Source organism: Larus michahellis, chromosome 1 (genome assembly GCF_964199755.1).
Source record: "Larus michahellis chromosome 1, bLarMic1.1, whole genome shotgun sequence".
Taxonomy (NCBI): domain Eukaryota; kingdom Metazoa; phylum Chordata; class Aves; order Charadriiformes; family Laridae; genus Larus; species Larus michahellis.
This window is the reverse complement of record NC_133896.1, coordinates 126292902-126306906: the sequence shown is the minus strand read 5'-3', so window position 1 is coordinate 126306906 and position 14005 is coordinate 126292902. Positions and strand designations below refer to the sequence as shown.

Genomic DNA, 14005 nt, shown 5'->3' with positions numbered 1-14005 from the left:
GGGGGCTCCAGGCCCCGCCCGCGGGAGAGGGAGGGGGCTGCCGGGAGGGGCGGGGTCAGTGACGCGGCGTGACGCCAGTCCCGCGCCCTTCCCACCCTCGCTCTTTCCCGCCAGGCCGTTGGCGCCATGTGGCGCCGCGCCGGCGTAGCCGGCGACGCGCAGGTAGCGCGCGCAGAGGGCCTGGGCCTGGGCCTGGGCCTCGGGCTGGGGCTGGGGCTGGGGCTGGGGCTGGGGCTGGGGCTGGGGCTGGGGTTGGGCCTGGGCCTAGGCCCGCCTCGGGGTGCGGGGGACCCCGCCGCGGCGATCGGCTCCCATGGGCAAGGGCGAGGGGGTGGTCGGTGCTGGGTGCTGCTCGCTGGGCCTCTAGGGGCTCTCAGGGGGCGATGGCAGGGCCTTGTGCAGCGGGGCGAGGGGGAGTGCCAGACAGGGCTGTCGGCGGAGGAGCAGGGCCTGTGGGGTCGTTGGGAGCTCGTCCCTGAGGGCTTATCGTCTGGGGCTGTGGCGGCAGCTTGGTTGGGCTCCTGCCTGCAGCATTGGCTGGTGGTATGGCTGTGGGGGATGGTGAGGGACCCTTGGGCTCGGAAGGGGGTGGTGTGGTGGGGATGGCGTAGAGGAGTGGCAGAAGCAGCCTGGGCTGGTGGGGAAGGAGAGGGGGCTGGCAGTGGTTCTCTGCTGGGTGCTCATCGCCAGCTGTGACCTCTGGCAGATTTGTGCCCCCTGCCAGGCAGGGAAGGGGGATTCAGATCGCACAGGCCGTGAGCTGAGGTACATAACTAAATAACTTGGCCGTTGTGCAAGAGGTCTGTGAGGGCTGAAGTCAAATTTCCTACGTCCATTCACCTGCTGTTGCTGTAAGGGGCTGGGCAGAAGACTGCTGTTCTCTATTGTCTATATTTGCTTTTAGCATCGTATTTTAGTGGGGAAGAAGTTGAGTGGGTGCTTAAGCAGAGAACATAAAACTTGTCTTTTGGAACTGCAAAGATCTGTGTTTACAATGGGGACGATATATAAGAATTTGCTCCTTATTGTATGTTTCATATCTCAATCCCAGTAGTCCAGTAGTGTATTTTACTTGAATTTAGCTTCTGCTAGTGAATAGAGCTATTTTTATACCTGTACCAAATCGTGCTCCGTAATTTGAGCAATACTGAATTGTCTCTCTGTCCTTCCTGTTGGCTGACATGCAGATGGTATTCCTCTATGGAGTCCTGTTGCCATATGTTTATTCCATATTTCCTTGAGACCTAAATGAGTTGTATTTTTCTTGAATTGTGTAATGTGGTGGTACTTGGCCATACTGACTTTGCCATGAGCGCTTCCTAAATGTAGCTTGGAGCGTACAATTCAAGTTAAAAGTAAAATCTTTCTCCCATACCGTTACTGCAGCTCTGATGCCCTCTGAACTGGGGAAGCTGGAACTGGCCTCTTCTGTCCCTACAGCTGTCTGGGTTTGAAGGATAGCTGGGAAAGAAATAGAGTAGGAAGCAAAACTGAAAGGAAATGTTTAACCTGAGAAAGTAAGGAAGTAGAAAGAGGGACTTGTAGGAAATGGTTGGAAGGGATAGAAATGCCAGGGTAGCATTGTTTGTACCAGTGATAACGACCTCCGTTTGTCTCGTGCAGTTGGACTGGAGAAGACTGAGGGGATGGCAGGTTTTGTACCTGTAGGAGATAGCTTCTTATGTTGTTCTGTAGTACCCTCTTCTTTCTGAAATAAGATGTGGTACATAAAGGATCTCATTTTTTCCGCACCTTTCTCAATGCAGTGCAAAACAGTACTAAGATATGTTACAATTTTGCTTTGTGAAAGCATATTGGTTGATTAATGTTTTATTCAAAGGACGTTAAATCTTTTTTATATCTGTGTGTATATGGTAGCCTTTTTAAGATGCAGCAGTGTGCACGTGTACATACATCAGAAATTGGAGTTTAGGAGGTTTTTGGTACAGAAATTTCTGTATAATTTTAAAATTAATGCACATTCTCTTGGACTGTGGAATTAAAGTTATTTTATAGCATTAGTTTGGTAGAAGAGGAAACTACTAAATACTTCTTTGTTTTAACTCAGGATTAAATTACTTTTATGTGGGATTGGGTTGCAAATGTCTTTTGCTTCTCACAAAGGATGAATTCATTTGAAAAGAATACAAATTCCTCTAAAAGAGCTGTTGTAATTTAGCAAGGTGACTGAGGATCTTGCAAATATTTCAGTTAATTAAAAAACGGAGTTATTGTATCCTTTACAACAGTCTTGAAGCAATAGCTTGGTGTATGCATAGCTGCTCACATTATTAAAATGTGAATGTTAATTTTTATAGCATTCTGAGGTACATGGCACACATTTAGGTAAAGAAACAGATGCAGAGAGAGGCAATATGATTTCCTTTAGGCCAGAGTGGCAAAAATTAGATTACAGTCAAAGAGTCCATCTCAGAGACTTTTGGGTTTAGTTATTACTGCATAGTTCTCTTAAAAGGTTACGAATTTCTGAAATTATATAATACAGAGGAATATTTTTGTCTGAGAGAAGGGATTCAAGCAGAAAAGCACTGCAAGGCTGTAACAAGTGTCTTTGGTGGGTGGTTAGTTTGGTTTTTGGTGTTTTTTTGTTGTTGTTGTTTTTTTTTTATTTCAGAAGGCTGAGACCAAAGAGGACTTTGTTAAAGTTAGAAGGAGGGATTTGGAAAGGCTGACAACTGAAGTTATGCAATTGCGGGATTTCTTACCCAAAATAATAAATGGTGATATCCTGGGGACATTTCAGAAACTGGATGCTATGGAATCAAGTGAGTAGTACCGTGTTACAATAGTTTCTGCCAAAACTACTTAGAACAAACTGTCATGCCCCTACGAATAGTTGTAGAGTTTATGGAGGTATTCCAGATTAAACTTTGATGTTCAATGAATGCTTCAATAAATTAATGTGTTTGTATTGAAAAAATTACAAACTGCATTAGAAATAATCAGACATGTCAAATGAATCTTTAAAAATATTTTACTGTGGATAAAAACGTATTTAGTTCAGGCAGTAAGGGGAGCTGTATCAGGAAAAAAGTGATTCCTCTTTGAGGAAAAAGGAAAAGCATTCTGTTTTTCAAAATGTCACTTCAGATGCACAGCAAAAAACCGTGATAAGTAGCTGTGGATAAAAAGGAAGATTTAAAGGAAGAGGTAATATCATTGTATTTAGCCTGTCTTGTATTTTAGCCTGTATGCTTTTACTGCCATAAATAGTCATAATAATAATAAAAAAGTTGAAGACTCTCTGTTATAAAGGCCTTTTTACTGCTGTCCCCAAAGTCCAGTTTTTCAGTGTTATGATTCTCTGTGCATAATTTTTTTCAACAGTTGCACCACTCCCAGCATGCTGTCAGGACCAAATCTGAGTCAACTCCATCCCTAGCCTGTAGCTTACATGTAACAGGACAATTCATCTGTTCTTCTAGGAATTGGTTTTGTCTGAAAAGACATGAGACAAGCACTGAGATGGATTATATAGAGTTTATCACTTCTAGAATATCAAGTGATTAATTGAAAATTAATTTGCAACAGCCAGCTAAGGAAAAGTAAGATAGAGTCACAAGGCCGGTCTCCAATACCAAGTAATGTATTGGGGAAGAGCTTCCAGTTGCCTCAACAGTGTACTCTTTGGAAAGATTCTTCCATGCCATCAAATCCTGACAGAGATGAGAAGACTGTACTACCTCTCCTGCTGCCATTTGAGATATCATCTGCATCACAAGAAGTGATGTAGGATCTGGAAATGTTCTCTTTGTGCTATTGAAATGCATCAAGGACTGTTTCCAGTTGCATTAAGTGTTCGAGATCCTCAACTAGTCAGATCCTTTTTTCAGTGCTCAGTCTCAAGATTTCTCTTGCTGATCCTTCTTACACTTCTTGTGCCAGGCATCAAGGAGACACTCCCAGGGCCTTCCAGCAGCAGGTTTGTGGCATCAACATGGGCATTTTAAGACTTTCCTTCAAATGTTCTGCTGGCTGGCCAGCGTTCTCTGGGTCCTTTCGAGGAGCACCTGAAGCTGAGTCAGCCTTTGAACTCTCTTGAATATATTCCTACAGTGGAGATTTCTCTTGCCTTTAATGGGGTTGTTTGAACATTTATTCAGACTCTTGCCATTGTTTGTCCCTACAGCTGGACAAGTCAAGTGGTGATTTTTGCTAATCCAATCTGCTCCTACCTCTGCAGCATGCAATAAGGCAGACTGAAAGGAGGCTTTGGAGTATATGGTTCACCAAAGGTTGGACATCACAGGGACACAAGCAGCCTTCAGCCTCAGAGTGGTGAACACTCTGGTGCTGTTTAGTAAACGCAGTCTCTTGGTGTTGGCATATGAAGCTTACAGGAGTCCTGGCAGTTACTAGAGATGTTTTTTAACGTTGTTCTTACAGAAGCCTAATGGGTGATTTGTACACCCAGATTTGTACACATCTAGACTTTCATTGGCCATTGCAGTTTTCTAAGTATTGTAAACATGAAGTGGTTAGCAGGTTCTTGTGCTCCTCAAGAAGTGCAGATTATAGTCAGAGACTTTCAACATTTCCATCCCAATCAGTTGTGAGACTAAAGAGCCTTGAATAGCTTTGAGAAACCTTGAGTGAGATCTTTGTATGGGTCACTTGTATATCTAGGTCAATAGGATACCCATTTGCTATGGGAGCATCCCATAGGTGGTGTCTGAGATCTGAGCTGGCAATGGTTAACGCAGCCAACATCTACTTTTCAGGCTGGTGTCAGGGTCTTCACTAAGGCTTTTGCCAGGGTAATTGTTCATTTCAAAAAGAAAGGTTCGTTTTATTCCTACTGCCCTCCTCACGAAGGGGCTCCAGGAATCTTAGAAAAATAGCTCCAACAAATTTTCTCTATTATTATACATATATTTAGTGGAACTCACCCTGCTGGGGAAATGCTGAAAATTGCATTTAACATTGATCTGGCATTTGGATCAGTAGAACTGGAATTCCATCGTTTGTTGGCATTCATCATAATTGTATTCATTTCTCCACCTCCCAGAGCTTTGAGATTAGGTCTCCTGTCCAGAAGATCTCCTGGTGTGACCTACAGCATGTATGAGAATGAGCACACCTAAAAGGCATGAAATGTGGGCCTCCTCTTCTTTCATTGTGCTCATTGCCTTGTTCTGCTTTTGAGTCTGCTGTCTCTTTCAGGGGCAAATACCACCTCTTCACTGAGTCTGATTCAGCACTGCAGGGGTAAAGTTATATATTTCCTGTTTGTGTAAGGATGCCATTTCATATATCTTGCTCATCGAAGTTGATAGCAAAAGCTGCTCCTTCAAGATTTCAGTGTCAAGAGAGAGGAGCTTTCTTACCGAGGGTTGGGACTTGCAGACAGTGGGAGAACCTATTGGGCTTCCCTGTGTTCTTCTCAGGACCATAGTGTGGAGGAGTCAGCAGCAGAGCTGCAGTCTTCAGTGTCAGCAAAACGTCTGCCTCTGTGTGTCGAGAGGCTGTCAAATGGCAGGACTGGTGCATGCAGCCTTGAATTTGGTTTCAGAGCAAAGGTTGGCACAGCTGGGAGAGCTGACTGGATGTAATAGAGGGAGTTTCCAGGAATGAGACGCAGCTAGAAGTAGATCTCTTCATCAGCTTCCAATGTTACCCATTTTTCCCCTCTAGAATGGACCTAGTTTCCCTTCACATAAAACATTGTGTTACCTTAGAGGATGTTGACGCATCCGTCTTTTATCTGGAGGACTTCAAAAGATACAGGTACCATCACATTAACACTCAGTAAATACTGTTCCCCTTCTCCTGGCTCAGTTTTGTTTCCAAGACCTTTGAAGTCTGCCAGTAAAGGATGTGGCATATATGTGTGTCTGCTGGTTGTGACGATACTGGATTCCAGGTGGATCCATCCTCTCGAAAGCTGGAAGCGATTCTTCTCATTCAAGAGAGCTTGTTGCCTCGCAGTGAGAGAGATTTTCACTGGGAGTTGCGTTCCACTGGGTGTACTTACAGGGCAAGGATAAATAGTTTCTTGGTCTCCCAGTGATAAGCAGAGCATGCCTTACTCTGTCTCAAGTCATCTTTCTGTCAAGTACTTAAGACTAACACCCGACAGTAATAGGTCCAAGGGACTGAATTTTCTTCACTTGACGGAAGGAAAGAAAGTTTCCTACCACTGACCAGAGTCATTTCTCAAAAACCTCAATGAATCTGTTCCCCGCTTCATTCTTTTCCTTTGGATTGCTGGTTGAAAAGAGCGGAGTGCTGGGAGAGCATGCCTCGTTGTTCTCTGTTAAAAACTCTTGGTGTTGATGGTTTAGAATCACACAAGGGCTGAGCTGAAATATTTTCGACCTCTTTAGAAAAGCTGTTAGCGGCCAGATCATCATCTTTTATACCTACTACCCAAAGCAGTGTGTATATGTTTGAGATGATAACATTTTTGTCAATTAGGACCAAAATAGAAAGGAATTTATTTACAAATAATGTAGAGTTACTAAATAAAATGCCAGAATCCAAGCTCTTTGGATAATAAGGACTGTTTCTTTTAATGATGTTATCTTTTTATGATATAATTTGTTACGGTCTTTGGTAAAGGCATTCAAAAATATTGACCACATGTAAGGGGAAGTATCTGAAGTGTGTTAAGCCATAGACCGTACTCTCATGATCAAGGGTATGGCACTCAAAGTGGGGTGTAACTTGGTTTTTAAGCTAACCAAAATTACAGTAGATGCTGTTTGGACAATACTTTTTGGAATTACTTAAATGTGTTTACGTTTTCTCAGTGTGAATACTAAGCATCCAGAACCGTGGTTTTTAAAGTAAAATACAATACACAACGATTGTTAAAAATATCCTTAAAAGTGAATTTTTTAGAACGGACATCATGATCGTGAAATATAATAATTTTAACTTAATTTCCATTCACTAAAATAAAGCATCTAAATTGGAATGTATTTCTCATAACAGGGAAATACATAATTTAGGGAATCCTAAAATTTGCTTGTGACTGACATAATGTCTATAATGTCTTATAATACTTTCTAAGCATTAATTTAAATGTTTGGAGTAGTTGCATTTCATTCCAACTATTCATATAATTTGTACATTGCATATTGAAACACTCACTTTTTTAACTGATCTTGATATTCTTTTTCTTCGATTTTCACTATATTGACTGAATTTCAAAGATACCAGACATGAAAACCATCATGAAAGCAAAGAAAGAAAGTAGAAAATTGAGTAAATTTTTAAAATTCCCTGAGGAGCTGGAGCTCCGTTTCAAAATGGTATCTTATTGGTACACAGTATTTAACAGCTAGATGTGATTCTTTCGGTTTTTCCCTGTTTTAAATCTGAAACATTGTGTTCCTTTAGCTGCTTATAAGAACTGTTGAAATGTGGCAATATGCTGGCGATACACCAGTGTAGCCACAAGGAGGTGATCTAACACAAGCAAATAGTTCAAGTGCCTCATTGAAGTTGCACTTGGTGGATTCTTTTTTCTTTAGCGCAAGCCTGTTGGTCATAACTTCATACTTCGTTTATCATCTGATTTATTCTGTCACAGACATGGAGAAAAAGGAAGAGGAAATAGAGCAGCTGAAAATGGATTGTGAACACTTCAGAGCCCGCCTGGAAACAGCCCAGGCAGATTGCATGAGAGAGAAGAAGGTAGATTTGCTGTCAGAATACTGGTATCTGTGTGCTTGAGTTTTAATAACAAAAACAGTAACGATCAGTTTTTCATAGAATCATAGAATCATAGAATTGTTGAGGTTGGAAGGGACCTTTAAGATCATCGAGTCCAACCTTTAGCCTACCCTGACAAGAGCCACTTCTAAACCATGTCCCTAAGTGCCCCATCTACCCTTTTTTTAAACACCTCCAGGGATGGTGAATCCACCACCTCCCTGGGCAGCCTATTCCAATGTTTAATAACCCTTTCAGTGAAAAAATGTCTCCTAATATCTAATCTAAACCTCCCCTGACGTAACTTGAACCCGTTTCCCCTCGTCCTATCACTTGTCACCAGGGAGAAGAGGTCAGCCCCCATCTCTCTACAACCTCCTTTCAGGTAGTTGTAGAGGGTGATAAGGTCTCCCCTCAGCCTCCTCTTCTCCAGGCTAAACAACCCCAGCTCCCTCAGTCGTTCTTCATAAGGTTTGTCCTCCAGGCCCCTCACCAGCTTTGTAGCCCTTCTCTGGACATGCTCCAACACCTCACTGTCCCTCTTGTAGCGAGGGGCCCAAAACTGAACGCAGTACTCGAGGTGGGGCCTCACCAGTGCCGAGTACAGGGGGATGATCACTTCCCTAGTCCGGCTCACCACACTATTCCTGATACAGGCTAGGATGCTGTTGGCCTTCTTGGCCACCTGGGCACACTGCTGGCTCATATTCCGCCGGCTGTCAACCAACACCCCCAGGTCCTTTTCTGATGGGCTGCTTTCAAGCCACTCTGCCCCAATCCTGTAGCGCTGCATGGCGTTGTTGTGTCCCAAGTGCAGGACCCGGCATTTGGCCTTGTTGAACCTCATACCATTGGTCTCAGCCCATCGGTCCAGCCTGTCCAGATCCCTCTGCAGAGCCAACCTACCCTCAAGCAGATCAACACGCCCGCCCAGATTAGTGTCATCTGCGAACTTACTGAGGGTGCATTCGATCCCTTCATCCAGATCATTGATAAAGATATTAAAGAGAACCGGCCCCAGCACCGAACCCTGGGGGACACCACTTGTGACTGGACACCAACTGGATTTAACTCCATTTACCACCACTCTCTGGGCACGGCCATCCAGCCAGTTTTTTACCCAGCGAAGAGTACACCTGTCCAGGCCATGAGCAGCCAGTTTCTCCAGGAGAATGCTGTGGGAAACAGTGTCAAAAGCTTTGCAAAAATCCAAGTAGGTAACATCCACAGCTTTTCCCTCATCCACTAAGTGGGTCACCTTATCATAGAAGGATATTAGGTTTGATAGGCATGACCTGCCCTTCACAAACCCATGCTGACTGGGCCTGATCACCCTGTTCTCCTGCATGTGCCGTGTAATGGCACTGAGGAGGATCTGTTCCATGACCTTCCCAGGCACCGAGGTCAGACTGACTGGCCTGTAGTTCCCCGGATCCTCCTTCCGGCCCTTCTTGTGGATGGGTGTCACATTTGCTAACCTCCAGTCAGCTGGGACCTCCCCGGTTGTCAGGACTGCTCATAAATGATACCAAGTGGCCTGGCGAGGCCATGTCATGTTCATGTCACAAAATTTCACATTCATGTCACAAAATACATCGTCAGCCTGAACACAGTCTGATGTTTCTATTCATACGGTCAAGCGATGAGTAAATTACTTACCTATAAGTTCATAATGGATGTGTCTTTTGCCCTTGATATTTCTAGAGCAAAAGGGTCAATATTGCAATTAGACAAAATATAATAAGGCGCAGTACCAAAAAGTATTCAATGTGTACAAATAGAGGTACCAACTGACAGTTGGTCTCCCACTTAGGTACGTAAGACTTGGGTAGCTGCATAGATCTCTCTTGCATACTGTGTGAGGAGCAGTTGTATGGGATTGCGTTACAGGCTTCTTGGCAGGGTTCATTTTGGTGTAGGTAAAGTTAAAAATCAACCATTAGCATTTTGGTTATATTAACATATTGAAGTAAAACATTGGGTATTCGGGAAGATGGTGATGTAGCTGGCATCAAAAGGTCCTTCATGGAATCAGTTATTTTGAATTTAATGTAACTATAACATATTTTGAAAGAGGACAATAGAAGATAATGTAAGTAATGCAATGTAAAAAATGAAACTGGCCTCTCTTTTGGATGCTGAAAGCTGTGTACCTTTGTTTAGTTTTAACAGTCTTTCTCAGTGCACCTATTGATCCAATTCCCATGTACAGCTGTGAGTCAAAGAACAATTACAGGGCTCCTTTTGCGCTGTCAATATTGTGTTTAGTGTTTATGACAGGGAAGATTCTTAACAATGAAGGAATAGCGAAGACTGTGACTTCTCAGGCTGCGGGTCTTCTGTGAAGCCTTTGGAGTTCAAATAGGATCATAAAGACTAGCGGCTTAATTTCTCAGAGGTGTGAGAATTGGTTGGGATTATTTGCTGCAAAAGTTAATTTCCTTGGAGCTGATGGCTAATCTTCAGTAGTCAACAGAAACTCACTTTGTTGGGTTTCTAGAGTTAGCATCTGCCAGCCTTGGGATTGCACAAAGACAGATGAATCTGCAGAAACTATTTCATTTTTGAAAAGGAATAAATGAAGAGTTCAGACATGCAGTTTCAGGGCACATCTGCGTGGGCAAGTCATTCTGGAATGGGGTTTGATATGAATGGTAAAGTATGATAGAATAGTTGTCTATCTGGATATTCCTTCCTTCAAAATAAGTATCTTCTGGGATAGCTATTGCAGTTTGGCAATCGGTACTCGTTTAGTTTTGCTGTGCACCCAGGTCTTCAGTTGTATAAGCATCTGTGATGAAATCTCTGTAAGATACAATGATGCTGCTTTAGATAGTAATGAAGTGGGCCCCACCCTTTATTCTTGTTAATACTACAAAATAAATGGCAGGTAGTTTAGGTTTGTGATTTCTTTTGGATGAAAGTTTTACTTAAAGCACGGATAGTTTATCAAGAGGAGTTGTTGTCTTGGTGTTCGTCCTCAAAGCTCTTTTCTTTGTATCTTTGCTGTTGTGCAGGATATACTGGTTTTCTAAATGGCTTCTGTTACATGCCACAAAGGTGTATTTGTGTGAGTGGATTTTGCATATGTACATTGTGAAACATCATTGAGGCATCCTTTAGGTCTTCAGGATAAAAGAATGTGGTATATCTGTGATTTTTGTTCGTGTTAATCACTTTGCATGGTGTTTTTCATTTGGTTGATGTTCTGGTATAGGCATCCTTGCTTATAGTTTCAGAGTTATTTTCTACATATTTATCTCCTGAAGGAAAAGGAAATGATTCACTGAAATAAACATAAAATAAATGCATTTTCTGATTGAGCAGTGCTCTTTTCTTAGGGGATCATAAATCAACATTTTGCATTTCAAAATTTCTTTGCAGTGCTGTTTCACTTATTAGGGAGTTGCCATGCTTTCAGAACCTGAGCAAAACTTAAAGTGCACATATTATTCTTAACTAATGTCTTCTTTGTCTGTCTTTTCATAGTTATGTACTTAAATACTGCTATATTCTTGTGCCTTGACCCCTTCCTGAAGATGGTGGTGTTGCATAGCACAGTGATTGCTTCATGAGAGTGTTGCTTCCAGCTAGGTTATTTGCTTTTGCAGGCTCCGTTTATTTTCCTGGCTCTTGAATGTACTATTTTGTTTTCCTTGCTTCTTACCTTTGTTCTGATGTTGCTTTTGATCTATTAAAAATTCTGGCATTTCTTGTGCTGGCTTTGCGTCCTTGTTGGGGAATCTAGCTTTAGTATTACAGAGTTTTATGTCTTACTGTTTAGTATTAGCATGCAAATGCAAAATGCAAATAAAATGTATTAAGATACACATTTTCCTGAGTCAAGGACAGTGTGGAAAAGAAAGGCAGTGACAATATATGGGTTAGACAAAGAAGATGCCTGATGCACATAGTGGCAGAAAAGCTGATAGGTCCGGCAGTGGGTTATGTAAAAGAAAAATTCGGCTATCTTGCTCAAAAATGATCAAAGTATTAAGAAATAAGAGGCTTTTCCTGGGACTTCTATGCCTAGGGAATCAGCAGCAAGTGTCAGTGTTTTGCGTATGTTAAACTATAAGGTGAAAAAGACTCCAGAGAGTAAATATGCACAGAAATCTGCTTGATAAATTTAATTTGAACTTTGTAAGTCCTAGCTTGTGTGTTCCATTAGCAGCATGATGAAACAATGCAAATCAGGCTGACAGGTGTGATACAGGAGGCTAGATAGGTAATTGATGACAAACACAGTACAAGCAGCTTTTCACTAGTTGATATCATGTTACACAAATTTTCAGGTGAGTTTGTTTCTATTCTTTCCAAACCCTCAACACAAAACATTGCGGTGAGCCCTTAAAATCTTGATGGGAATGCATGATTGAAAGTTCTGTTCTGTTTACTTGCTTTCAAAATTGACGTAGGAGATTTCTTCTCATTTCCCCAGACTTCATCGTGGTAGCTAAAGACACAGGGGAGGCTGGGCCGGAGAGGATGCTTTCTGCAATGAATGTGAAAATCCCACGCCCACAAAATGGGCAGAGCAAGATCCTTCTATTCTTTTGACATTGTGTGATCTGTGATTCTCTCTCTTATCTTTTAATACTTCAGTGAGCATCATTTTTCTTGATTGGCCTTTATCTTTCCCTGGAGCACTGTCTAATACCACCCCACAGTTAGCAGGGAGCCCTCACCCACCCTGAGAGACCGCAAACTGTGGTATCCCTGCCGTCATCTCACTGTCCACACCAGCTCTAAACTGAGGAGTGCAGCAGCTTTCGCTGTCCCTGTGGCAGTTGGTAGGAAGCCAGTGACACCTAGAATCATACCTAATCTCATGGTATTCTTCTGGCCAACTCCCCATATGGTTGGAAAAAAGTAATACCAAATTGAAATTGGGTCCTGGTCGTGTTGGATTGCTCTATTCTCTTTATGCTTTGTGGCAAGGACCACTGAGCAGTGCACTGGGGTGATGGATGGACGGTGTTGCCTGGGGCTTTCTTGGTATGAAAGGCCCTCCAAACTTAAAACCTTAGGTGTGTTTTTCCAGGGACTCTGTCTTCCTTTGCCACTGCTGGTCAGGAATATGCCAATAGAAAAAAGCTGGAAGAGACAACAGTATTTATCCTAGATATCCAGCAACATTAGGCATCTATCACATTGGCTAAGGCAGAAGACTGTTTTGAAAAACAAAACAACCCTCCCTTCCTAAAAGATGTTTCCAGTATCTTTTGTAAGGTGTCTGGAGAGGCTGACCTCTGATGCTGAAATCCCTTCTCTCTTGAAGAGACGCGTAGCTATTTGTTTAGGAGGAGTAGAGTCTCCTATCAGACTTCTCTAGGTGCCACTCGGTCTCGGTGGGTCACTTGGTATGACCTTGTGGACAGGCTTCTGGTTACTGTCAGCCTCCACGATGTACTTAGATATAGCTCTGGAGAGAAGGTATGTATCTGCAACTGCTGTGAGTTTGCCACCCCACCCCCTCTACCCCCTTCTCCCCATTTCATAAATGGCCGTGATATTGTTTCTTGTTCTGTCCCTTAGCCTAGAAACGTGATTTGGCTGACGTGAAGTGCAACCAGAATTTCCTTATGCTATTTCAGGAGAAACTAGACCTCCGCCAGCAGCTGAATGAGGCCAAGCAGCAGCTCCTGCAGCAAGCAGAGTATTGCACAGAAATGGGTGCAGCGGTGTGCACGTTGTTGTGGGGTGTATCTAGCAATGAGGAAGCTGTTAAAACCCTTCTAGGAGGAGTAAGTATGGCAGGTGAATGCTTATTGGCGGTAGTGCTGTTAGGCCTTCAGAGTAAGGACCTTGCTCTGTAAAACACTTTAATGTAAGGATTTATTTCAAAAACTAATTGGACTGTGAAAATGTTTTCTGAATTGTATATTCTTTGGAAACTATCCATTCTCATATAAGAAGTGTTGGAATTGTAAAGTGTTATGAAGCAGTCTGAGAAGAAATGCAGTAATTAATTCTTATCTTACCAAACAAGGATTGTCTGTTTTCCACCACACACAGTTAAACTGGAAGCAAGGCTGCAGCTAGCACAATTTAAGTATCTTTGCAAGCTAACAGAAGAAGAAAATAATTCTTGGGCCCATGGAGCAGTTCCCATGCCTGTAGAGAGCTTGGAGGAGCTCTTTCCGTGGAAGGAAGACAGATCCATCAATTCTCAATGTCTTTAAATCTTTGCACTGCCTTAATATTTGCATGAGTTTTGGAAATTAGCAGAGCCTAGCTGCTTTGAGTGTAGTGAATCTTATCAAATCTTTGATGTTAAATGTGGGCAGGTAGCTTATTTGAAAAACGCCAAAACAACAACAGT

At 42.7% G+C, this 14005-nt stretch overlaps 1 protein-coding gene across 5 annotated transcripts in view; it reads left to right on the top strand.

Annotated features, from left to right (window-relative positions):
- The first annotated feature begins 29 nt into the window (after positions 1-29).
- The window catches only part of HSF2BP (heat shock transcription factor 2 binding protein), a 36706-nt gene continuing 22730 nt past the window's right edge, over positions 30-14005 (top strand). For 3 of the 5 annotated variants that reach the window (XM_074603037.1, XM_074603054.1, XM_074603048.1), the window contains exons 1-5: positions 30-162; positions 2636-2786; positions 7559-7662; positions 8666-8893; positions 13278-13427. In XM_074603037.1, coding sequence (XP_074459138.1) covers positions 127-162; positions 2636-2786; positions 7559-7662; positions 8666-8893; positions 13278-13427 — 669 coding nt within the window. In that variant the 5' untranslated portion in view covers positions 30-126. The remainder of the gene's footprint in view (positions 163-2635; positions 2787-7558; positions 7663-8665; positions 8894-13277; positions 13428-14005) is intronic. The other 2 variants (XM_074603061.1, XM_074603068.1) reach the window with 2 other exon arrangements.